At 41.8% G+C, this 26,507-nt stretch overlaps 1 protein-coding gene across 1 annotated transcript; it reads left to right on the forward strand.

Annotated features, from left to right (window-relative positions):
- Nucleotides 1–776: 776 nt before the first annotated feature.
- Nucleotides 777–25,334, forward strand: SELE (selectin E). The gene is made up of 15 exons (XM_083743875.1): nucleotides 777–997; nucleotides 10,234–10,449; nucleotides 11,797–11,897; nucleotides 13,549–13,935; nucleotides 15,538–15,645; nucleotides 15,771–15,956; nucleotides 16,875–17,060; nucleotides 17,199–17,384; nucleotides 18,526–18,711; nucleotides 18,825–19,010; nucleotides 19,757–19,942; nucleotides 20,343–20,453; nucleotides 21,749–21,770; nucleotides 21,885–21,942; nucleotides 23,064–25,334. The coding sequence occupies exons 3-14, from the start codon at nucleotides 11,861–11,863 to the stop codon at nucleotides 21,931–21,933; spliced, it is 1,830 nt and encodes a 609-aa protein (XP_083600001.1). The 5' UTR covers nucleotides 777–997; nucleotides 10,234–10,449; nucleotides 11,797–11,860; the 3' UTR covers nucleotides 21,934–21,942; nucleotides 23,064–25,334.
- The last annotated feature ends 1,173 nt before the right edge of the window (nucleotides 25,335–26,507 follow it).

The raw sequence follows: 26,507 nt of genomic DNA on the forward strand, positions 1-26,507 counted from the left end.
AGTTTCACCATTTCTGCATATTCTATAAGTTTTTGTATCCATTCTTCCTTTTTCCATTTTTTTGTCTTCCTGGTTTCTGATCCTTCTGGTCATTTTTTGACAAATTGGCATAGTCCATCAAGTTTGAATCTGCCATTCTTCTCTGAAGAAGAATGGTTTTGTTTTGCTTTGCTTTGTTTTGTTTTTTGACACTGCAAGCTGCCTTGTGGTCTTTGGGTGAAGGGTGGCTTATAAGACAAATAAATAAATGCATAAATGAATGAATGAATAAGCAAGCTCACAAAACAGGTTACCTATTTGGGTATCCTGTGCAGTGTGGCACATTTATTTACCTCAGAGTAAATAGTGCTTAGGGCTTAAAATAAATGAAGAAATGGCTTCCCCAAAATTTTGAAAGTTTTGCACCATTATGTTACAGAGACCATAAATACCATTAAACACACACACACACACACACACACACAACCTGAGCTGGTTTGATGAAATTCTGAAGTTGGTTCCTAGTTTGCAGATGCTTTTCAGCAAAAAAATCCTGAATATCAAACTGAAGTTGCTACACTTTTGCTCCCCAAAACTGACCCTCTAAGTGTCCCTATTTCCCAGGGACAGCCCTGGATCATCCCGGCTTCTGATTTGACCCCGGAATGTCCCACTTTCCCTTAGGACGTCCCTATTTTCATCGGATAAATGTGGTGTTATCTGCCTCCCGAGCCATCTGAAGGCAATCCTATATTGGGAAGTTTTTTTTTTTTTTAGTTTCATGTTTTATTATGTTTTTATATATGTTGGAAGCTGCCCAGAGTGGCTGGGGCAACCCAGTAAGATGTATGGGGTATAAACAGTAAAATTATCATGATGGAATGGGATGTTTCTATTTTCAAGAGAGAAATGTTGGAAGGTATACCAAGATAACTTTGAGGACATCCCAAATCATACATCCCTACCATCAGAAAAACTCTCCTTTGAAATGCCCATAGCATTTTGTCAAGTCCTTATGGTAGGTTGAAAGGGGAAGCCTTTTTCTATGAAGGGCCATAAACCCATAGGGAAAGTCACCCAAGGGCCAGAGTCAGGGTGGGTGGAATTGCAGTGAGAGAAAGAGGTGGGAGATCCTGAGAAGAGAACAAGGGTGGAAGGTGGTGAGCCGGAGAAAAGGAGGTAAAGTTCACTCATAAACAGGACTGGTCTGGTCATTAATGCTCATAGAGCACATTCTTCTATGGGCCAGTGTCTTTATGGTTTTGGGTGGCCCAAGATTGAAGTGCAAGGCTTCAGTTCTCGTTTTATTAGGTGCCTTATGTCCGAGGATGATGGAACATAAAAACAAAACTTTGAACCGGACACAATGCTACAGCACCCGGAAAATAGTCTTCCAGAAGGAGTGGTATAGGATTTAGGTGATCCAGAATTTATGCTTCAGTATAGTAATGTGTAGGGACGCTGGTGGCACTGTGGTGTAAACCACTGAGCCTAGGGCTTGCTGATCGGAAGGTCGGCGGTTCGAATCCCCGTGACGGGGTGAGCTCCCATTGCTCGGTCCCAGCTCCTGCCAACCTAGCAGTTTGAAAGCATGTCAAAGTGCAAGTAGATAAATAGGTACCGCTGCAGCGGGAAGGTAAACAGTGTTTCTGTACGCTGCTCTGGTTTCGCCAGAAGCAGCTTAGTCATGCTGGCCACAGGACCCAGAAAACCTGTCTGCGGACAAACGCGGCTCCCTCGGCCAGTAAAGTGAGATGAGTGCCGCAACCCCAGAGTCATTCGCAACTGGACTTAACTGTCAGGGGTCCTTTACATTTTTATAGTAATCTGTAAACAGTTACTTCCTTGCTTAGGTTGCTTCTAAACCTCTGGCTTGATGGATAGTCTCATAACCTATGACAAAGTGGATAGATGGAGGCATTTCAAATGATAGCTGGCTTTGCACCAATGAATAATTCCCCTCTTCAAGAAAAATTATGAGCAAACCATTTGTGGGCAATTTTATATCTCTGTTCTGTTGCCCAAGTAGTCTGAAATATATGCGGATATGGGTATGGGAAGTACATCTGGTACCAGAAAGATAAGATGGTTTTAGAAATCAGCATTCCAAGCATGCAAACTGTCTATAGATAGTTAATATTTAGTCACTGGCTTGCATTTCTAGAGGCATTGTTCTTTTGTTCATTACGCCCAAGAGACTTCTTATTTGCTCAACAGGACATCTAATGGAACGTTTCTTCAAAGAAAAGGAAGTGCTAATGGCTCATATACGGGACAGCACTTCAGCTGATTGTTCAGTGACTAAGGGCCAGTCTGCAGAGAAACTTCTCAGAGGTGCCCACTTATGGCTCACAAGGCATGCACACACAGAGACACACACACAGAGGAGTTGTAAAAGTGAATTTCTACTTTTAGTTATTTCACTGCCTAAGTGAAATGTGCATTTAAACAGCATTTGTTTTCTTTGCTCTGGGGTCCGAGTCCTTTTTCTACTGAACCGTGTCAGTAGTGTCCCACATGGTGAGCAGGGTGGGAGACATCAAAATGATAATAAAATACATCGCAGGAGAAGGCCAGCCGTTCTCTGGCATTTATTTTTCTATGTCCAAAAGATTTGCTTTGTATGGAGGAAAGATCCCCTAGGTGTGCTCTTTTTACTCACAAGAAACAATCCTCGCTTGAGCCCAAGTATGGTGTGGCAAACAGAGGGTTCACTGAAGGGAGAGGTAGGTACTTCTGAGGAATCTGGTCACTCACTGCTGCCACCATCAAGATCTCCCTGCCTTTGAAGTCCAAGAAGCTTCGTTCAACGCTACAGGGCTGCATTGCACTTTTCAAGCCTGTCAGTCACCACCAGCATTTTTTTTTAAGACTCCAGACAAATGCACAGAAATGGTAAGTTGCATTAAAAAGAAAAAAGATAGCCAAGGAAACTTAAGTAATCCTTGATCTAGATTCTAAAGTTAGTTTCAGTAAATCACATACCAGCAAAACATCCTTTACGTCATGACAGGGAAATATTTCACTTTCCCCAGGCAGTGAACATAGAGAAATAAGTATGTTCAAAACGAGCTACTTTTATGTTTTTTCTTGGGTGGGAAGAGCTGGCATGGGGGAAAGTCAGTCATATAGGACTCTGAACTTTTCCTGTTTTGCACATATGCGGGAGATGGGTGCACTGAAGTCGTTAAGGGCTTTGTATGCTAATAATAGTAGCACCTTAGAATCATAGAGTTGGAAGAGACCACAAGGGCCATCAAGTCCAACCTCCTGCCAACACCATCAGAGCACTCCTGACATACGGTTGTCAAGCCTCTGCTTAAAGACCTCCAAAGAAGGAGACTCCACCACACTCCTTGGCAGCAAATTCCACTGTCGAACAGCTCTTACTGTCAGGAAGTTCTTCCTAATGTTTAGGTGGAATCTTCTTTCTTGTAGTTTGGAACCATTGCTCCGTGTCCGCTTCTCTGGAGCAGCAGAAAACAACCTTTCTCCCGCCTCTATGTGACATCCTTTTATATATTTGAACATGGCTATCATATCACCCCTTAACCTCCTCTTCTCCAGGCTAAACATGCCCAGCTCCCTTAGCCGTTCCTCATAAGGCATCGTTTCCAGGCCTTTGACCATTTTAGTTGCCCTCCTCTGGACACGTTCCAGTTTGTCAGTGTCCTTCTTGAACTGTGGTGCCCAGAACTGGACACAGTACTCCAGGTGAGGTCTGACCAGAGCAGAATACAGTGGCACTATTACTTCCCTTGATCTAGATGCTATACTCCTATTGATGCAGCCCAGAATTGCATTGGCTTTTTTAGCTTGAACTTGGCCGGGTAGCAAACTGAAGGGGGGGTCTCATGTCTGCCAATAATTGTGCCACAGCCTTCTGCACTACCTGTAGTTTTCAGATCGCGCACAAACAAAATTAAAATGTCCCCCCATATGTGAAGGGAGGGGGGCAGTCACAATGGTTTGTTAGTTTGAAAAAGGTACATCGCGAACACATGAGCATAATATGAGGTGCTTATCCTCATATTCCTATTGGCTTGGGCAAGAGGCAGGGGCCACTAACATAACTAAACACCATGGGAAATTTTAAATGTGAGTCCTTTCATCCTAGGGGTTACAACAGCAGAGGCTGCAGCAAAAGGACAAGGAGTACAGTAAGGACTTTTTATATTGTAAACCACACTGTGATCTTCAGATGCAGGGCGATATAGAAATTTAATTAATAATAATAAAACACATTCCTTAGAATCTGGGGCTGAGAGGACAGGCTTACACTCCCAAAACAAACATTTCTGGCGCCAGAGCCCTCTTGGAGCCACACCGTTGGTCGGAGGGACTCAAAACCTCCAACTATGTATATGGGCTACACAATACCTTAGAACTAACTTTAAGAAAATTAATATAAGAATTTCATTAAACGTATGTTATTTGATATTTAATTCATATAGGTGGGACTTCCAGTGAAAAAGGGTGGGGCACCTGGAACTTTTTCTTTGTGATGTAAGGAAGCCTATTTGTTTTTATACACTCTAAATCCAGATTCCAATTAATAAGTGTTATTATTGTTAAGAAAAAGGGATGCGAGAGAAAGGTGGGTATAAATGAAAAATAAATCCGATAGTTTACTTACCTAGATAACCTGTACTAGACACTCTTGCAGAGAAATTCAAAATCTTATGTGCAAAATGCATGCATCACCCAATGACAAAGCTGATAAAAATGATGATTTTTTTTAAAAAAAAAACACCATAGGGAAAGGCCCATCTTTTATCTTGTAAGGTCAAAGGAGGAGGGGTTGACAGGCAGAAGAGAATCCATCAGTCAGATGTAGCCCTAGGCCTCGACAGTATCCTTGGAAGTAAATTGGTATGGGGTTGTGTGGAAATGAGATATTAGCACTTTCTCAGCACTTCCCATAAATACATCAGAGGTGGCCTACTTAGACCTGCGGGGAAACTGGGCAGCTAAGATGAGCCATGGGGGAAATTCCTCTTTACACCTGGTAGACAAGACACATCAAAAGGGAAGAATTCCATCATATGTGTTTGAGCAGTGCTTCAATATTTAGAGCACTTCCATATATATGGGGGTTTAATATTTCAAATAGGCTATTGACAACAGTTAAAAAATGATAATCGGGTATTTTTATTTTCAAGCTCTTCTCCACAGTGGACAACCTTTGAAAAATCAGTGCCTGGAGGGCAAGTCGTGGCTTGATCCAGTCTGACCAAAACAATACCACATTAGTGCTAAATATATATTTATATATAAATCTGACGTACTGTACAATTTAAACTTTAAAAATGATGCCTTTACTGGAATCTACCACAGAAGCAGAGTAAGACTGCTGGCTTAGCATTTACAGTCATAAACGAAGCACAACTAAATACCCTTTCAAGTGTTTACTGGACCCTTTGCAACACTTACCAATAACTTTGAAGAACTGGGATTCAGACAATGGATTTGTGGCCTTGAGTTTATCCTGAAATGTCATTAAACACATTTTAGACATGTGAATGTAAACTTTGTAAGGAAGTGCAGCATTACACCATTGTCTGCAGCAGTGCAAGTTTATAGCCCTGGTAGCAAAAGATCTCCACTGGTGCCATTTTCATTGTTTTTGTTGAGATTTATTTCTGCAGAGTGATAGCCCACTTTTTATAGTGCAGTTGTGTATTGTAGGGTAGAGGTATGAAATGCTGTTCCACAATTAAAAAAAACCTGTACGGTGTGCAACTTTTGGACCACCCATTGGAAGTAACATTATCCTGTTTGCAATTGGTGATGAGTCCAGATTTGTTTGTCCTGAGCCCTGGATTCCCTCCCTCTATATTTGCCACTCTCGTTTATTCCTTCGTCTACAGTTCCATTCAGATATTCAGTACTTATTGGTACTGCTCAAAGTTGCATCAAGTTCAATGTGGCTTGCTTACTCCCATTTAGGAAGGGACAGAATGACAGCTTTATGATTGTAATTGTTGTTTCTGTTGAAAAGTAAAATTCTGTCTCGTTGGCCTAAGTTTAGAGTTCTCTTGCATCCATATTTAAACAAAAGGTATCAAAGAGAGCTAGCTGCTCGTGATGTGTGAACACATTTCTTCCACTTGCCTCATGTAAACACATTTTGTATTGTTTCAAACCTATTTGAGTAGAGACAACAGAGAGACAAGAAGAAAGTGTGTAGATACAACACAGGAAGTTACACTTCTTTCAAATCAGTGTGTCTCCAGCCATATCAAAAAACATTGTTCTTTCCCTCAAACTGAATGAGGCAGCCTGTATGATTCAAGCACAGAATTCCAAGTTATGACAATAGAGAGTGCCAGACAGATTGGAGACTTGAGTCAAAGAAACAAAATTTCCCAGCCTCTTGGGGCTGGCAGTATCCAGGGCTTCCTCACTTTCCACTAAACGTAAAACCCGGGCAAGAACAAAAAGATGTTTCAGCATCTTCTTATTTCCATACCCAAAGGACTTTTTCCTAGTAGAAATGTTGTGCCAAACTTAGATTCCAATTCTTCTTTTCTACACACAAAGGAGTCATTTAACTTAATACCAAAAGATTAAAGCAACACTCTCTCATACAAGCGCCACAAAACAGGAAACATCTTACGTTGGCTGCTGCCACCTCTTCCCACTTTTCCATTGCTAATCATTTCTACCTTGAAACGGTAAAGATTTCTATTATTTCTCCATGTTTCTGAGCTTTGTTCAGATGAGGAAAAGTTTTGTTTCTGGGGTTTTCAGGATATATATTGGAGCCCATACCTAAATCATAAGAAAGAATGACATACTTTTCTGAAAAGTGGGTTTTTTCTCCCTACCAAAATGACTTCAACAGTCATTTTAGGAAAAAATGGTGTAAATAAAGTTTTAGTAGATCCTTTGGTCTGTGCATACTCCCCCCCCCCCCCGCCAAACCTGCCCCTTGACAAAAGAGGGCATCACGAGCCACTGCCATCCCAGATGGGCATGTTGGCCCCCAAAAGGAGAACATGTCTGGGTTTTCCTGGACCTATGACAACCCTGCTCCCTTCTCTTCAAAATAACTCACATGTAGGGCTTATATTGTTGTTATGTTATGTTGTTACATTATGTTTTATGTTGGTATGCATGTGTGCAAAATTTTGTCCTCACTCACAGCATCATATTACCCATGTCCGCCCCTGCTAATACTATATAAAATGATTTCTGCAAATGCTTTTTTTTTTTTGTAGAAATATACGTACTATATTTTAAAACAATCACACAGCAATGCTCCTCTAACACTCCTCCCTCAACATGCCCCTACCAAAGACTGAGAGCGACTTTCAAAGAAATATCAGTGGGAAGTCCCTGCTTACAATCTAAAATACGCAACACAAAAAGAAAAAGGAATGAAAGAGAGAAGGAAAATATCATAGGGGAGAAAAAGGGTTTGATGGAAAGGATCAGATCTGAACAATAAGATTATTGCTAATAATCTTAATTACCCACTTTCCAGTGAAGCTGGGTAAGCAGCCAAAACAAGCAACTTGGTGGAAGTTTTACAGTGACCTTTTTCCTGCTTATCATCAGATGTAAAGTCTTGTTTGGACACTGGACAGGAAAGGTATTTCATAACCAACAAGCTTACAACCTGGTGGAGTTTCCTTCCTTTCTGGAACTTTACTAATGATGTATTATTCCAGTAAAGTTCCAACATGGCATTTAAAAAACTTCAGTCAATAAAAGTAGGTTTCAGTGTTAGTGATGCCTAGTAGGAAGCTCATAAAATCCACTAAGGGGAAAATATCAAATCATAATAAAGCACACATTTCAAATCACAAATGAATTTTCAAATTTGGGGGGGGGTATGATTGAAAAGGGTTGCATCATTAAACATGTCAAAGATTATTATATCATTAAACATGTCAAAGATTTCCAATTGCAAACTACAAAGGGAAACTTATATTGGTATTCCTATAGAAATGATGTCTACCACAGGAACAAACTCCTGGGGGCCAAGTCCCTTTGGCCCCCCACCAATAAAATATTTGAGGGGCTGGGCCTCTCCAAAGTTGATTGTCATTCAAATGGTGTGTGTGTATGTGTGCCACGTCTTGTGATTGATTGTGCAGGGTGGGGTTTATCTGGGCCCCTCTAATACAGGTATGCAGCCTGGGAGTCATTTTGGACTCACAGCTGTCTATGGAGGTGCAAGTCAATTCTGTGTCCAGGGCAGCTGTTTATCAGCTCCATCTGGTACGCAAGCTGAGACCCTACCTCCCCACAGACTGCCTCGCCAGAGTGGTGCATGCTACCTTTGAAGGTGACCCGGAAACTACAACTAATCCAGAATGCGGCAGCTAGACTGGTGACTGGGAGCGGCCGCCAAGATCACATAACACCGGTCCTGGAAGACCTACATTGGCTCCCAGTACGTTTCCGAGCCAATTCAAAGTGTTGGTGCTGACCTTTAAAGCCCTAAACGGCCTCGACCCAGTATACCTGAAGGAGCATCTCCACCCCCATCGTTCTGCCCGGACACTGAGGTCCAGCTCTGAGGGCCTTCTGGCGGTTCCCTCGCTGCGAGAAGCCAAGTTACAGGGAACCAGGCAGAGGGCCTTCTCGGTAGTGGCACCCACCCTGTGGAACGCCCTCCCACCAGATGTCAAAGAGAAAAACAACTACCTGACTTTTAGAAGACATCTGAAGGCAGCCCTGTTTAGGGAAGCTTTTAATATTTAATAGACTATTGTATTCTAATATTTTGTTGGAAGCTGCTCAGCCAGGGTATAAACAAATTATTTATTATTATTATTTCAAGTTGGCACCCCAGGGTATGCAGACATGTACAAAGCACGATGGTATCTTACGTGCAGTTAACTTGCACGATTTTAACTGCACACGGTTGAAATTGCGCAAGTTAAATCCAAGCAAGGTGGAGAGCGTAGAAGCTCTTTATACGCTGGGTCTACTTCTGGCACAGAAATGTATTTCAAAATCAAAATGTATTTCATTGGCAATTACTGAAGTCCTGGGTGTGGCTAGGGGGTATCAGACATTGCCTTGTCAATGTAGATAATTGCAGTGGTGTAGTCGAGGGGGAGTGTGGTCTGGCAGGGCTGTGGCCCCAGGCATATTTTTTTCAGGGGGCGCTCAACCTGGGGCCCCAATGACAGGTTTCCTCGTCGAGGCCGGAGCTGCGGGCCTTTGGGGTCTGGCTAAAGCGCGCAAGGGAGCTGCTGAGGCAGCTTTCTCACGCAATGGCCCAGTGTTGCCAGCCGGCTACACTTGACTCCGGGGCGGAAGTAGTGGAGAGGGTTGCAGCAGCTGTATTGGGCGTGCGAGTGAGCCCTCCCTGTGCCACTTTCCGAGGCTGGAATTGGACCATCCAATTGTAATCATGTGTTGATTTACATTTTCCTTTCTTACAATTTTATATAATTGTAAACTGCTTAGAAGCCATTTGGGCATGTAAGTGGTAAAAGGTAAAGGGACCCCTGACCATTAGGTCCAGTCGCAACTGACTCTGGGGTTGCGGCACTCATCTCGCTTTATTGGCTGAGGGAGCCGGCATACAGCTTCTGGGTCATGTGGCTAGCATAACTAAGCCGCTTCTGGCGAACCAGAGCAGCACACAGAAACGCCGTTTACCTTCCTGCTGAAGTGGTACCTATTTATCTACTTGCACTTTGACGTGCTTTCGAACAGCTAGGTTGGCAGGAGAAGGGACCGAGCAACGGGAGCTCACCCCATCGCGGGGATTTGAACCGCCAACCTTCTGATCAGCAAGTCCTAGGCTCTGTGGTTTAATCCACAGCGCCACCCGCGTCCCATTCATGTAAGTGGTATACAAATGTAATAATAATAATAATAATAACAACAACAACAACTCGGCCCAAACCTGAGCAACATACATAAACCATTTCCCCTCTAAAACCTATTTATAAAAAAAGTTTGAAAATTTGGATTTGGAAGAAAACACAAAGAACAATTTGTAAATTTGATTCACTGAAATAGTAGATTTTGATTCCACCGTGTGAGTTTCCCTAGTTTAGAATACAGAACCTGCTTACAAAACAAACACAATTCCATTTGCAGCTACAGCAACAAAGAAACTTGAATGCCTTTTTTTTTTTTACTGTTAAGACTGATTTCTATGTCCAGGAATTTAAAAAATAGCACAGATGCTCACCAGTGTTTTGAGAAGGAAGAGGCAGGGAGGCTGTCTGACTAATTTAGAAACACGGATATTCCAGGCAAATCATTTTTTTTCCTACCTAGGGAAATTCTCACTCCCCGCCTCCTCAGTAACATTTTGCTGGACACAATATAAAAGACACAGCGCTCATGGCTCACAGTTAAGTATCAGCAAGTGAAAGCTGTAAGACGGGTCATCGGCCAAAACCTAGAATACTGACCTCACCAAGGACACAGACTCTACATCAAGGCAGCTACACCAGAATACTTCCGAGAATCAGGATTCTGCAGCTATTGTTGGTAAGTAAGCAAGACTCTGCGTGCATGTTTATGTATTTTTATTGCATATTAATAAACAGATAGTAAGCCATGTATGTATTGTACCATTGCTGAAATGCAAAAATGCATAAGGTGCTGAACTCAAAATGATGATTCTTGTCCATAACGAAACAATACCACTTGGAAAAGAATTCCATATGTGTGATTTGTCCATTTCTTCTAAGAACCTAGATTCAGGTAGGTAGCCGTGTTTGTCTGATGCATTCAAAATAAAAATTTCTTAGAAATAAAAATTTAAAAAAATAAAAAATTGTCCAGTAGCACCTTATAGACCAACTAAGTTTGTTCTGGTATAAGCATGCACACAAAAGCTTATATCAGAACAAACCTAGTTGGTCTGTAAAGTGCTACTGGACAATTTTTTTATTTTTTTATTTTTTATTTCTAAGAACCTGTTACTGTGTTCATGCGTGCCTATTTCCAATACCCATTCTGTAATAGTTGGGATTGCCCATTTTTCCAGTATTGAGCATGTACTATCCTAACTGCTAAGAAGAGATTAACTGTCAAGTGTTCACCTTCATTGTTGGGTACATTCATTACCGGTATGTTATTTGTGGTGTAATCCTCCTATGCCCATCCCCTCGGGGCTTAGCCAGATTTCCTCTTGTCCTGCTGCTCTCAGGATTTTCATCTATTCAATTTAAAGCTAAAAAGCAGGTTTTCCCTGGGAAAGGAGTGGGGCAAGGGGAAAACCACTCGGGCCCGTGTTTTCTAGGCACAGGTCAAGCTGAGGTGTGGGCAGCCCTCAGTCAGAAGTAAAGGTAAAGGGACCCTTGACCATTAGGTCTAGTCGCGGACGACTCTGGGGTTGCGGCGCTCATCTCGCTTTACTGGCCAAGGGAGCCAGCGTATAGCTTCCGGGTCATGTGGCCAGCATGACTAAGCTGCTTGTGGTGGGTGAACCAGAGCAGCGCACGGAAACGTCGTTTACCTTCCCGTCGGAGACCTATTTATCTACTTGCACTTTGAGGTGCTTTTGAACTGCTAGGTTGGCAGGAGCAGGGACCGAGCAACAAGAGCTCACCCTGTCACGGGGATTCGAACAGCCAACCTTCTGATGGCAAGTCCTAGGCTCAGTGGTTTAACCCACAGCTCCACCCGCGTCCCTCACAGTCAGAAGTAAATACTGTTTAATTCAATTACTACCAAGTAATTATGGATACATAGGATTGTAGTCTCGAAAAGTACATCAAGCCTCACATCCTAAAACCATGTCCCAGTGTTCAACCTCAATATATTTTTCCTCTGCTTTAAAACCCATTCCTTACCATAAATGTGCTGCGCTTCCTTTTTTTCATTATGCAGCAAATTCTACAAAGTCAACTCAAGGGAGGGAGAAAAAAAAGCTTTATAGTCAGTTCCTGCCATAATGAACGCCCTTTGGTTCCTGTCTGGTCTCACCTATGGTAAGTAATGTCTTTCAGAATGGGAAATCCTCTAGAAAACGGACAGGTGGAGTTCAGCTTTCTGGGAATCCCTTTGGTTTTTAGTAGAGCCCCAAACAGAATTGTTTGCAGCCTACAATTATTGGGTGAATTACTCAGCTCACTCTTATTTGGCTGCCTTATTTGCCCAGGCAGGCGCATTATGTGGCCCATGAGAGCAGCAAAATAACCAGATCGCACAATGGTGATGGGTTGAAATCAGGCCAAATCTTTATTGACAGCAGCAGGCAGGGCAAAGGTTGGCATATCATTGGGTCCCAGAATCAGTTCATCCTTCCCCCATGTTGATGGGATGGATCTGCCAGGTTTGGACCACTCCAAACCTGTCCCGTGGGAGTCAGACTGTGTTGAACCTTATTGTGGTGTAAGCCAAGCAAGACAAGTTATCAATAGGTGACCAGGCTGCAGATTCTAACCAGGCAGAAACCCAACCCAAGCTTGGGTCTGCCATGGTCAATGGCACCCCCTACTATGTTGATCCTGCCCAGTGCCATTTCTGCCTTCATATAAACAACAGTCTTCTCCCTAACAAAGGCCACAATTTCACTTAAGGAAAGGTGAAAAAAACCCAACCAAGTGCCAAACAGATTGACAGAGAAAAATTCCTTTCTGGCCCTGTCAACCAGTGACCCAAAATTGCTCAGTGACGGCTCTAGCCCTCTTCCAGTATTTTGCTTCAGTCTACGGGCCACAGCACCACCAAGCGAAGGCGTCCCACACTCATAGGCGCGGAACGGGGCTTAGATGGGGAAAGTCATTTTGCTGTTACTTGTGTTAGAAAGCTTGCCAATTTATTTCCATTTATCTTTTCCCTAGTCCTGCTCTAGAATAATTCAGGAAACTAGAGCACGGGAAGTCAAACAAAATAGTTTAATTTGGTACTGAATAATTGGCTCTTTTCATTGTATTGTAATTTGGTATTGTATTAATGTGACTTTTATTGGATTTTTATAAATGGAAATTAATAAAAATTATTATCCGGGGGGGGGGGGGGGGAATAATTCAGAAATCGACATTCCTTGTTTGATTTTTCTTTACGCTGTAAGCAGCAGCCTTATTCTGCAGACATTTTTAAAAAGTATACTGAAAAGTCAGAAATGGACAGAAGTCATATTTTGATTAAAAAATGAATACAGAGTGAAGCCTCTCCTTCTTGACTTCTCTGACCAGTTGTCCAAAGTCATGTTATTTCTTCTCTTTGTCTTCCATCTAGCCTAGAGAGTTCAGGAGACCTTTCCTCCTTGACTGCTCACTGGTATTTTTTGGCACTTATAGGCCAGTCTCCAAGCTCATTGCTTTCCTCCACCACCAATCTTCATAGCTATGAATTTTCCCTTGTTCACAAGTAGGCTCTTTACTCCCAAAGGGCCTCAAGCTTCTATTTCTGCCTCTCAGGTCCATCACTGGGAATGACATGGTTGTTCACCACTTTTAGAGCCAGGATGCTGCTCCTTCCACCGTTTACCACTTGATTTGGCCACCTGTCTAGTTTGTCTTCTTACTCCAGCATAAACCTTGTTTCTGAACCCTCAAGTCTTGGAGAGCTCTTTGAGCAACATTTTCTAAATAAATAGACATACATAGCAACTTGATGATGTGTTCTTTTTTCCAGGACTTTTGTTGCTTAAGGAAAGCACCTGCTGGACATATCATTATTCACTTGAAACCATGAATTATACAGAAGCTGAGAAATGGTGTAAAACCCACTTTACTCACCTGGTTGCGATTCAAAATAAGGACGAAAATGAGTACTTAAACAAAGAGATCCCTTATAATGGATCGTACTACTGGATTGGGATCAGAAAAATTGGCAGTGTGTGGAGGTGGGTGGGAACGAACAAGGCATTGACTGAAGAAGCTAAAAACTGGGCAAAAGGTGAACCAAACAACAAAGGGAAAAACCAGGACTGCGTGGAAATCTACATCAACCGAATACAAGATGCAGGAAAGTGGAATGATGAACGTTGCAGCAATAAGAAAAGGGCTTTGTGCTATACAGGTATGGGATGGAATCCTTCTGACTAATATATTTGCCTCTAAAACAGCTAGAAACTTGTTTGGCAGATCCTACTGGCTTCTGTGCAAGAGAGCATCTTTTTGTATTGTGTGGCATGCAGACTGCAGAATGTTCAGGGATCGTCCACACTTTTTAAAATTTACTTTGCTTCACTTGTTCCGTGCCCTGATTGCATGGGTCTGAGTGGTTTCCTGCTTGTCCCATTCTTTCTAGGCATAGGTCCAAGAGGTTTTCCGTTTGCATCACTGCTTTCCCCAGGAAAACCCACTTTACCGCTGAATTGGAGTAAACGTCAGTCGCTGGGAAACCCAGCTGATATTTGCTCTGTTTCAACGGTAAAGAGGGATGAACCCTAAATAGTCGCAGGCTTGCATCACAGTTCCACTGTTCTCTATTCAGTCTATTCACTCTTCAATATCAGCACTATAATAATACTACCTGCCTATGGGGTATAAATGTATTATGGGTTAGGGACAGAATGTCAGTAAACGCCTTTTGATCATCAGCGGAGTCTTTCAGTTTGTTTGTTTATCAATAAACTAATAAACTGATAAAGTAATAAAAAATAACAGTATGTTTCTTGCTCAAACTGTTGCTGGTGTCTGTAAGCCTGAGATGACTTCAAGAGGGCCAGTTAGTTAATAATAATAATAATAATAATAATAATAATAATAATAATAATTTTTATTTATACCCCGCCCTCCCCAGCCAAGGCCGGGCTCAGAGCGGCTTACAAGCAATAATAAAAGCAAATTGAATGAGCTGTCCATTTTACTCATTTGTACAAAGTTTGCAAGGGGGTTGTGGAAAGTCAGCTGTTCCTTGTTCTGATTTGTTCACAAGGAGGTCTTAACTAAGGTTACCAGATTTCCCCGTTTCCCGGGGAAGTGCCCAGATTTTCAAATCAGTCCCCATACAAAATCCATTGAAGTTGAAAAGTGTCCCCGAATTCTCTGAAAAAAATCTGGTAACCTTAGTCTTAACAGCTGTTAATACCACACAGCTGTTAATTCCCTTATCACATGATATTTATTTTAATCTTGGGTGGTGGGAGCAGGTTTGCTGCACAAGAGCATATACATCCACCTCAATTTTGGATATATCCATCTGATTTTGCCGGTGTGTGATTGAATCCCATCTGCAAAACAGCAACAGTGTGGAAGTGGCCTAAGCTGGGAAAATAAGCACAGGACAACTGTGCCGATGACACCTTGTGATAGCCAAGTGATATGCAGTGGTGCAGTGCTCTATAGGGAAACCATATCAAAGACTGGTGAAAATAAAACTTTTGCATAAAAGGAAGAGAATGGAGAACCCTCCAGTAACTAATTTGTGGGTTTCTCTGTTGTTTGCTGCCTTGTGGAGCATGTTCCCCCTTGGATCCACAGAGGAGAAAAAGATGGGCAGCAACCAAAGGGCACGAGGCCAAGAAAGAGGATGTGGCCTACATATGTTAAACTCAAAGTGGTTTAATGCATCAATGTCTTCAGGGCCAAGAGCCTGTTCCACTCACTCTTTGTAATAGTTCATTTAAAGCATGTTACATATGATGGAGTGATTTATAGCCTGTTAATTGTCTTGCAGCCTCCTGTAATCTGCATTCCTGCAGCGGCCATGGCAAATGTGTGGAGACTATTAATAATTACACCTGCCAGTGTGATACAGGATTCTACGGGCGCAATTGTGAACATGGTAGGATTAATTGTATAGTTCTTTTTCAAACCGGGCAATTCATCTCTAACCCTGTAGCTTTAATGCACGTTGCTTGAAACAAGGGCTTTGCCTAACTCCTTCCTTGTTGTGTTCCTTCTCTATAGTAATTACCTGTGACACACTGAAAAAACCAGATCATGGTACCTTAGAATGCAGCCACCCAGTGAAGGATTTTAGCTACAACTCGTCTTGTCATGTTCAATGCGCTGAAGGCTACAAATCCACTGGACTGGAACCCGTATTGTGCACCGATTCTGGAAACTGGTCTGCACCCACCCCTTTGTGTAAAGGTCAGTGAACTGAGCAAGTCCTAAATGAATGAAAACTAATGCAGAACCTCTTAGCTTAGCTTAACTAGAAGTGATGAGGGAAGTGAGTCTTCATTAGCCATACAGCATCAAAATCTTTGCTGAGTTGGCAAAGGACATTGTTTTGTGCTAGATTCTGTGGGAGTTGTGACAATACAGTTATACCTTGGATCCCAAACGCCTTGGTACTCACACTTTTGGCCCCCAAACACCGCAAAACCCAGAAGTGAGTGTTCCAGTTTGCGAACATTCTTTGGAACCCGAATGTCCGACGAGGCTTCCACAGCTTCCAATTGGATGCAGGAGCTTCCGGAACGGATTACAAGGTATAACTGTACAACCCAATAGGATAGCCCGAAGCACCTGCAAATCCCAAGGTCTCTTTCTCCGGGGGGGGGGGGGGAGTGTTCCCTGAGACTGCCAAAATGGCATTACCCATACTTAATTGGGGAGGGATCAGGCAGGCTTGGGAGAGCCCTAAGGTTTGCAGCAGTACAAACAAAAGAAAACAACCCACATAAAAAAAATTAAGGGAATACACTTCCCCAAAACCGGCCCAGAGTATGTTCAAAAGCCACAGAACGAAGACTAATTGTAGGAAAGGAAGAAATGCAAGCAGTGAAGATAGAATGGAGTATCTGAAAACTAGGGGTGTGTGTGTGTGTGTGTGTGTGTGTGTAATGGAGTAACCTAGGAAAGTGCTTGGCCAGCTGGAACCCTGAACAGGAGCACTCCACACAGCAACAGGTCCCACTTTTAATCTTGTAATAGTCATCAAACTGGAAAGAATTGTCACATCTTTGGTAGTTAGGCGAAGAATCCATATTCGGCTTCAGGTACCGTGTATCTTATGGATTGGAGAACAAAGACAAACCTAAAGCATTTTGATTGCATTTCTAGTTGCGGAATGCCATGCACTCCAGACACCTGCTCACGGGTTCCTCAACTGCTCCCACCCCTCTGGGAATTTTGCCTGGAATTTGTCGTGTGAGTTTGGCTGTAAAGATGGCTTCGTCTTGAGTGGCTCCAGCAGGCTGCAGTGTCAGGCATCTGGAGAGTGGGACAGACAACAGCCATCCTGTGAAGGTACTAGTTTTGTTCCATTGCCTTGCTTACCTTCACAGAGCTCATTATATTTCTCTGTGTGCACACCCCGTCCCCCCTGCCGGCACTCTCCTGTAATGTATCTGGATTAACCAAGGTCACAATCTGTGTCTGTTTCAGCGGTGAAATGTGAAGCGGTACCTTCGCCTGAAAATGGCTCTGTGAGTTGCTCCCATGTGGACGCAGAACTGACCTACAACTCAACCTGTGATTTCGTGTGTGAGCAGGGCTACACCTTAAGAGGATCACCTCAAATTCAGTGTTCATCTGAGGGACGCTGGTCACAGCCAATCCCTGCATGTGAAGGTACGATTTCCTATTCACGGGGATAAAAATGTTCTGAAAAATCTGCAGTTATGATTTTTATCCCATTGGTTTAAACTGAGCTGAATCCCAGTCATCTCTCTAACTTGTTAATCTGTTAAAATGGTTTGTAATGAAAGCTTTCAACACATCTCTGGAAATACCGTATTTTTCGCTCTATAAGACGCACCAGACCATAAGACGTACCTAGTTTTTGGAGGAGGAAAACAAGAAAAAAATATTCTGAATCTCAGAAGCCAGAACAGCAAGAGGGATTGCTGTGCAGTGAAAGCAGTGATCCCTCTTGCTGTTCTGGCTTCTGGGATAGCTGTGCAGCCTGCATTCGCTCCATAAGACGCACACACATTTCCCCTTACTTTTTAGGAGGGAAAAAGTAAGTCTTATAGAGCAAAAAATACGGTAGTTGTTTTGAAAGAGCTGGAAACAGGCTGGCCTGCTTCTGTTCCTACTAACTGGTTCTGGCCCCTGGTGTTCTCAAAAACAAAATCAGAAAAAAAGAAAGAAAGCATTGTGAACCACCGTTCCTTTATGCTTCTTTTAAATAGCAGTCATGGGAGGGGCAATTCAGATCAGAACCACAAGCTGAGGCTTTTTCACCATTTTGCCAGTGGGTAAAGGCGCCTTCCTCCCCAAAGCTGCTATTTGTCCCAGGTCAGAAGTCCCACTTACACATCTAAAGGCTTATCAAGTCTTTCTACTGCTACATTTTAGCTCCAACTATTATAAAAACAAGTATTGCCTTTCACGTGGCAAGATATATTCAAGCATGGAAGTGTTAATGTGTAGTTCAGCCCAAAGAAACATGGGAATATATTTTCCCATAACATGCAGCCCCTTCACACTCCCTGCCCATAGTAGTGATGACTGACTTTTCATTAATGCAACCTTACAATTATGAGCTCCCCACCCCCAACTGAATTTCAGGGTGAGGGAATCTTGCTGCTCTCTAGCATCTTGTCTCTAACAGTAGAGTCTAACACTTTGAAACCTTCAAGTCTCCCAATCCATTCACCTGCAGCTCCCTTTCCCATCCACAAAAGCCTAAGCCCATCTTGTCACCAGGTATATTTTTTCTTGTTACCCCCAAGACAGAACTAATGCAGATGAATATGTCATTTAACAGCTGTGGAGTGTAGTGAACTGAAAACTCCAGCTCATGGCTTCTTGAACTGCTCTCATGCTTCTGGGAATTTTTCCTGGAATTCAACCTGCAAGTTTGCTTGTGCAGAAGGGTTTGCTCTGAGAGGGCCCAGTGAGCTCCACTGTGGTGCCTATGGAGAATGGGATGGACAAAAACCAGAGTGTGAAGGTACTATCTCATTTGGGCCATTGCCTTCGTCTGCATTACAGGATTATATTTTTCTTATTTCCGGTGTCCCAGTGACATGCAAACTAACCGTAAGTTTCAACTGTCTCTTACAGCAGTGAAATGTGAGGTGGTCCATCAGGCCGAAAGGGGCTTTGTGAACTGCTCCCACCTGGATACAGATCCAAGCTACAATTCAGTCTGCGAATTTAGCTGTGAGGAGGGCCACACCTTGAGAGGATCATCCATAATTCAATGCACATCCAAGGGACAGTGGTCAGAGCCAATTCCTGTTTGCGAAGGTGAGACTTAAGCCCATCTCAGCACATTTCCAAATCAGTTTGCAGATACTTTGAAATAAAAAGCCCTCAGGAAAATTCATCAGCATTGTAGGATGCGTTTCTCCTAACGTACACATTTTGTGTACAATTTTGCACAATATATACAGGAACTAATATATGCAAGAGCCAATAAATGCACACATATTTTCACTAATATATGTTTTTATCAATATTTTTTTGATAGGAGAATTGAATCACAAAATATAGAGGAGGGGAAATTTTGAAGGATAGCTTTGTTTCAGTTTTTGTCTTGTTTTGGGAAATGCAAATGATGTAGGATTGCATTTAAATCAGAACCAAACCAAATTTCTCCCCTGTCTGTAGTAGAGTTGTATCTCAGGCCTATTATTTATTTTGCTATATTTATAGTCTGCTCTTTAATTATATCCCAAGTGGCTAGTTCATACAAGTAGCAAGATGAGCAGGTGATCCTCTTTCTAGACTACACTAGTTTAGCTTGCCGTGACATGAAAAATAGATCAATGTTCACAGAAACTCGCAGTTTACTAAACTTGGGTGGAATATAAAAAAACACTGTGAAAATGCTTTTTATAAAAACGTTTTGGAAAATGTTTTGAATTTGCCATAGCTCGCTGTCACCATCTAGTGACACATTTGTATGTTGCACTGTAAAACCCACTTAAAATGCTTTATTTGCAGCCGTGTAGCTGAGTCCTTAGGTTAATATCTGCATCATTGTATTTCAGCAATACAGTGTGAAATACTGACACCCCCTGAGAACGGCTTCTTGAATTGTTCGGACCCTGACAGACATTTTGTCTACGGCACAATTTGCGAGGTCAGCTGTGCAGAGGGATGGGTGCTTAATGGTCCCCACAGACTCCATTGCCTGGCTGCAGGAAACTGGACGTCAAGTCTTCCCGCATGTGGAGGTATCCACTCATTTCATTGCTATCCTTTCTTGTAGTGCCAGCAGTGTAGAAGAGATCTTTGAGTGATCTTGAAAATCAGGGTGGGAAAAGAAAGCATTTTTATAAACACATAATGAGGGTCTCTTCCGATGCTACTCTCTGAAGATGGCTGGATAGGGGAAATGCTCATATGAATTATGGGAGATAAGGAACCTGTCATAAACAGGAGTTTATCCATGAGGGGGAATACTGGTAACATGGTCCCAGGCAAAGCGCTGCTATGGAGGAACCAGGGAGAGACTACAGAGGAACAGAAGTGCTGATTTGAAGCCTCCTGTGCTATAAGCTCTGACAGCTATAAAGTATTGTAATAATGGCGATTTACTACTGATTTCATTCAAACTCCTTTTTCCAACTTCAGTTCCTTCAGCACCTTCAAGAAACGTGACAATTGCAGCCACAGTCACTTCGGCCTCGTTGTTTTCAATAGGATCGTTCCTTATTTGGCTCATGAAGCGTTTTCGGAGGAAAGGTGAGATATTTCCCTCATCTGTTTGTTACCAGGCTACACCTAGGACTCAGGTACACAGTTTTAAATGCGTGGCAAAGTGCAGTATACAAAATGTGACACCAGATGGCGACAGTGAGCTATGGCAAATTCAATATCGTTTTCAAAACGATTTTTTAAAAGCACTTTCACAGCGTTTTTTTAATATGTGTGTAGATTCCACCCTAGTTGCACTTAAAGGGTTGAGGCAGAAATACGGAGTATGATAGAATCACAAAACTGCAAAGTTGGAAAAGACCCTGAGGGTCATCTAGTTCAACACCCCCCCCCCCTGCAAGAATCTCAACTAAAGGTATTAACACTTACCTAAATCAGAGGTTGCCAATTCACTTGCTGGTCTCTCCTATGACACCCATGAAAAGTCTCAGTTAATATTCCCTCAATAATCCACACTGCAGAAGAGGCAGGTTGCTCTTTCTGCTCAGTACTTGTTTGCACTCACACAGAGCCTAGGACTTGCCGATCAGAAGGTCAGCGGTCCGAATCCCCGCGATGGGGTGAGCTCCCGTTGCTCAGTCCCTGCTCCTGCCAACCTAGCAGTTCGAAAGCACGTCAAAGTGCAAGTAGATAAAAAGGTACCGCTCCGGTGGGAAGGTAAACGGCGTTTCCGTGCGCTGCTCTGGTTCGCCAGAAGCGGCTTAGTCATGCTGGCCACCTGAGCTGTACGCTGGCTCCCTCGGCCAATAAAGCGAGATGAGCACCGCAACCCCAGAGTCAGCCACAACTGGACCTAATGGTCAGCGGTCCCTTTACCTTTACCTTTACCTTTAGGCATCCTTGTATTAAACACTCCTCCTCAAACTTGCCCACATTTCATGGGATGCCAGGAGTGGGTACCTTCCGTTCTATTCTGCACAGAGGAGAGGTGCAAAAAGTGTGATGTAAGCAATGTGATGGCAGATGTAGGGACCAGTCTTCCCCATTGATGGGGGTGGGGCAGGCCTGCATAATATTGTCGTCCTGTCCATTTCTGTGACTGGTGCCTTACAGCACTTTCTCAGAATTCCACATGTGTTCACTGACCCCAAAAGTCTGGCTATTAAGTAGTGGATACAGAATTCCACATATATCCCTAGTGTGTAAAAGAGTGCAAGAGGCCAGGTCGAATGTGTCCATCTTAGTACAGCTAAGAAAGTTGAATATTAGCAAAATAACATGGAGCCAGCTCCTGGGAATGTGGAACCTTTTCCCTAGGTTCTTGTGCATGGAATTGCAGCCTTGATGACCAAATACTAATACTTCTTCTTCTTCTTTTGCAGTGAAGAAATTTTCTCCTGCCAGGTACGTTGCGTTTCAAAACTTCTGTGGAAAATTCAAATTAATATTCGTTAACATTGCACTGTTTTATGGCGTAGTGATTTATTTATACATGCATTTTTAATTTGTGTTTCGCAGCAGTTGCTACAGCGTGAATTCCGAAGCTACTTTTGGTCACCTGATTTAATTCACTCAGGTAAGACATTAGAAAGTTCATTTGGAAAAGACATATAAAGCTGAGAGTAAGGGCCTTTTTATTTTAAATTTTTTAAATTGATTTTTAAGTTTTTACAGATTGGTCACTAATTTAAGCAAATTAAATTAAGACAAATTTAACATTTTTTCAAATCTGACTTCTCGCACACCTTCCTAGATGTGTCAACGGTTCTCCTGAGTGCTGCATCATATTCCCCAATTAATTCTAGTTTAACTTCAAACACTACAGATAACCTTACATTACAATCTGCTTGCGTTTTTGACTTAATTCCTTTTCAGACAACTATCCATCAATCAATTCCTGCACGTATATTAAATTAACATTTCCAGTTTCAACAAGTGAGGTCACTTATCAGATTGTCAATCCCTACTAAATCATTGATTAAACATACAGTAGAATAAAACTTCCTCTCCAGCCCGCTGTGTGTCTAGAAACATAGCAATTTTCTTATTGCTCAGCTCCTTTGTCCAACATTGGATGTAGTCTGCATTCGTTCTTTCTTTCTATCTTTTTAAGATAGGAACTCCAAGGTTGATCATCTCACTCAGTATATTTTCCCACCAGTGACATCATAGCAACCAGCCCATGGTATCCAGGGATGCTGGATTCTCCTAGATTCAAGTTCTTGTTTCAGCCTCTCCCCCTGATCCAAGCCCCTTGGCCACAGATGTATTTGTAATAAGAATTTGTGGTTGCAATCCTTATCCTCACTTACCATATTTTTCGTTGTCTAAGACGCACCAGACCACTAGACGCACCTAGTTTTTGGAGGAGGAAAACAAGAGAAAAAAAATTCTGAATCTCAGAAGCCAGAACAGCAAGAGGGATCACTGCGCAGTGAAAGCAGCAATCCCTCTTGCTGTTCTGGCTTCTGGGATAGCTGCGCAGCCTGCACTCGCTCCATAAGACGCACACACATTTCCCCTTACTTTTTAGGAGGGAAAAAGTGAGTCTTATAGAGCAAAAAATACGGTACTTGGGAGCAAGTGCCACTGATTTTCAGTCGGACGGAAAGGTGTAAATATGCATAGGATTGTACAGTGTACAAGGTTTTTCCTGGATGCACCTCTTTTAAATTTCAAACATTGTTATTTTTGTAGGATTTCAAGCCGTCTCCTCTGGAGTATGTGAGGAAGGAGAATGAAGAATGGCCATAAGTCAGGCGTCAGAAGTTCTTGTGTTTTATCAGTAAGAACAGCCTGAGCTAAACATTTGCTTTCTGCAAGAGAATATGGCAGTGCCAGTGTCCATCAGGCTTCTCAGAGCATGGACAAAGATCAAACATGGTGCCTCTGGCGGAGAGATCCTGGGAACTGAAGAGAAGGTACCACAGTAACCTGAGAAAAATCTTCCTACTACATCAAAGCCATCTGCCACCTACTGGACATCTCTATTGATGAAGCTGCATCAGATGAGGAAGAGCACTGAATAGTCAGTGTGGAAGATATTTGAACAGCTAGTTCCCTTTCATTTCAGTGAGTCTAGCAGGGAGAAATTTTCTGGTGGATAATTACCCACATTTCGTGGGATAAAATAATTATTTGTATAATGCTTAGAGTTCAAATGCAAAAATTCACATTCCGATTCTTAACTTTTAAATGCATATGTTGAAATCCTCACCCAGAATTTTGCATTTTGATTGCCATACAAAATAGTTGATCTATGCCAAAGCCCAAATATATATATAAAAAGAGAACTCTGAAAATGTGCTGTTTTGATTTTAGATTCTGCTTGGAGATGGGTTTTAGATTTGCCCCTTTGAATAGGAAACATTTTGTTTCACATCCTAAAAGTGTTTTTTGAAACCCAGACTTCAAGTTCTTATAGTCACAAATATTTGCCGAAAAATAAATGTGGATGAGTTTCACCTCTTCCTCCTGGTGCGGAAGATATTATTTTGTTTTAAGTGAGCTCCATTTATTTATTTATATTTATTAAACTTATTAGTTGCTTGTAGCCTGAAGATCTCCAAGTGACTTACAGCAATATTTATATATATATTATCTAGCTAGCACTGAAATTAATTTTAGGATAGTAGCATCTGTTTATTTTCTTAAATGCTGACTTTGAAACATTTATCAAAGCTACCGTAACCTTAATTCAGTTATAGCAATGTAGATTTTTTTCCTTTTCGGCTGCTATGTTTTACAGAGCGTTTTCACTATCAGAGCCTTATTTGTGAAAGCAAAAGTGTAATTAAATCTAAGGCGTTAGAAAGTTTTCATCCCTATGGGATTTGGTACTGTAATTTCAATTATATTGATTATATTTATTGCTTGGGCATTTTCATTTCAGTACAAAAAAAAAAAAACGATTATCTACAGAAAAAAGCAGCAGAATTAATTATATTTACTAAAAATCCTCCTAATAAATAGCACAGCTAAAACCCGTTGAAACAAATGGAAGCATATTTTCCTTATTGTGGCTTATATCCACAGTCTTGGAATACCTCGATTTTACTTAATTTGTTCCAATTCAATGTTGTTTAAATAGTTTATATTCTTGTATATCAGGCCAACAGCACAAAGGGTGCAGACGGTTACGTCCATTCCCAGAAATTCTGTCTCTTAATTCTGAATTTTCCTTTGAAGAGTTGTTACATATTTTAAATTAGGGGGTTGGGGTTGGGGGGGGGGTTCGATTTTATCAAATACAGTTAAAAGGCACTGCTAATTCCTGAAAATGATGCCCATGTCCTGTCCTGGACTTGCCTGATCTTATTTTCCTCTATAAACATTCCATTATATATTCGTTCAGAATGAATATATCAGTCGCATCTAAGGGGTACTTTGAACTACCTTATAACTGCACCTGCACAAGTTCTCTAGCTCTCTACTAGAAATGATACCCTGTTATATATGAAGTACAAAAATATACAAAATCTGAGTACCTGAAATGTAGAGACTGAAAATTTAACACTTATTTGGTATATGTTCAGACATTTGGGGCATAATTTCAGTAGCATGTTGATGGGTAGCTTCCAGTAAGATCCTGGCAGTAACCCTACGGATGTCTCCCTTAAAACCAGTGACACAATGTCCTGTATTTCCTAGTAAACATGGTTAAATCTAGCTTCCTGGGCATCCAAATCTTTTAAATCCTGATCTAAGTATCCTGAATGAGTGAGATTGTCTACCAAGCAATGTGTTTCAGATCAGGGTATTAGTGTTTACCCCATCAAACAGTGGTGTGGGGTTTCCTTATATTTCAAATACCCCCTAGAAGCACACAAATAGTTTAAATCTAAAACGTAATAAAATATGGTATGTATTTAATTTATTCAAAGTTATGTATTCAATTTGGCCATTGCCAGAAGTTTATTGTGCTTTTTTGTTTACGTGCATTCCCAATAAAACAGTTCTGAAATCAAAGCCTGTTGAAACTTTGCATTATTAAATCTGAACTGCCTGAGTCTGAACTCACAACTTTTGGTGGCGGCGGCTGCGTGGATTATAATCTTGTTTTGCTCATCCACCACAAGGGCGCAGTTCACAGAAGGAGTGCTCTCCTGCCGCCACAGAGCTTCCATTGAATTAAACTCTTGCAGAGATTGTTCCCTTGACATATTAAGAGTGAGAAAACTCAGCGACCGGCAGATGGTGCCATTTGCACAGGACTCCGTGTCTGACGGATGGAGAGGGTGCTTCAGTCACGGTAGAGCTGAACACCCCAAATTCTCTCTTTTAAAAATAATAATAATATTTATTGAATGATTTTATGTTACAAAACACATTTCAACCATACTACCAAACATTCCATACAAAACTCACATATGTACAGACACACACACAAAAATGAAAATAATGAAAGTAAATCTTTCCCCCCTTTTATCTTACAAAATATTTTCTTCAATTTTGACTTCCTGTCAAGTCCCTTCGCATATGTTTTATCTTACAATCGAATGCACACAAAACAATAAACCTTTCTATATAAATTTTCCAATACATTCTGAAAACATAATAAATCCTTAATTGTTATCCACCTCCTTTTACTTCCTTTGTCACTCGAATGCTAGCACAGAGTCAAAACTATTATTGTATTTTTGAACATAATCTTCTATAACCATCCAATTTTCCCGCAAATTTTTGCTTTGAGTTTCCTCTGAGTTTGCTAGTCAACTGAGCCATCTCCACCAATTCCTGTAATTTTATTTGCCAATCTCTTATTCTCAAGCAAGAGCAATGAGGGGCCAGGGCCATAGCCAGCCGCTGAACCCTCCCTAAGTGGGGCCTGCCCCATTTTCAGGAGGGTCTTGAAAGAAGCAGATTCCTTATAGAAACCCTGTTGCTTCTGCATACGTTTTAGGGTTTATGAATTGTTAGCCTCTGGAAATTATTTTAAAATATGTCTCTGCCACTATAGTTCCATGCGGGTTTACAAGGATCGAAATAACACACACAACAACAGTTCAGCAATTGAAATAGAACAGAACATAGTTGCTGAATAAGAATAATAATATTTTATGTTCAGAAGCATTAACACACAGCTATAGTTTTCTCAAGCAATCCTACACCGGCACCTCGCCATGCTCACAGTGCTAGGAG

Source organism: Podarcis gaigeae (assembly GCF_964106915.1).
Source record: "Podarcis gaigeae genome assembly, chromosome: 6".
In the NCBI taxonomy this organism is placed as follows: Eukaryota; Metazoa; Chordata; class Lepidosauria; order Squamata; family Lacertidae; genus Podarcis; species Podarcis gaigeae.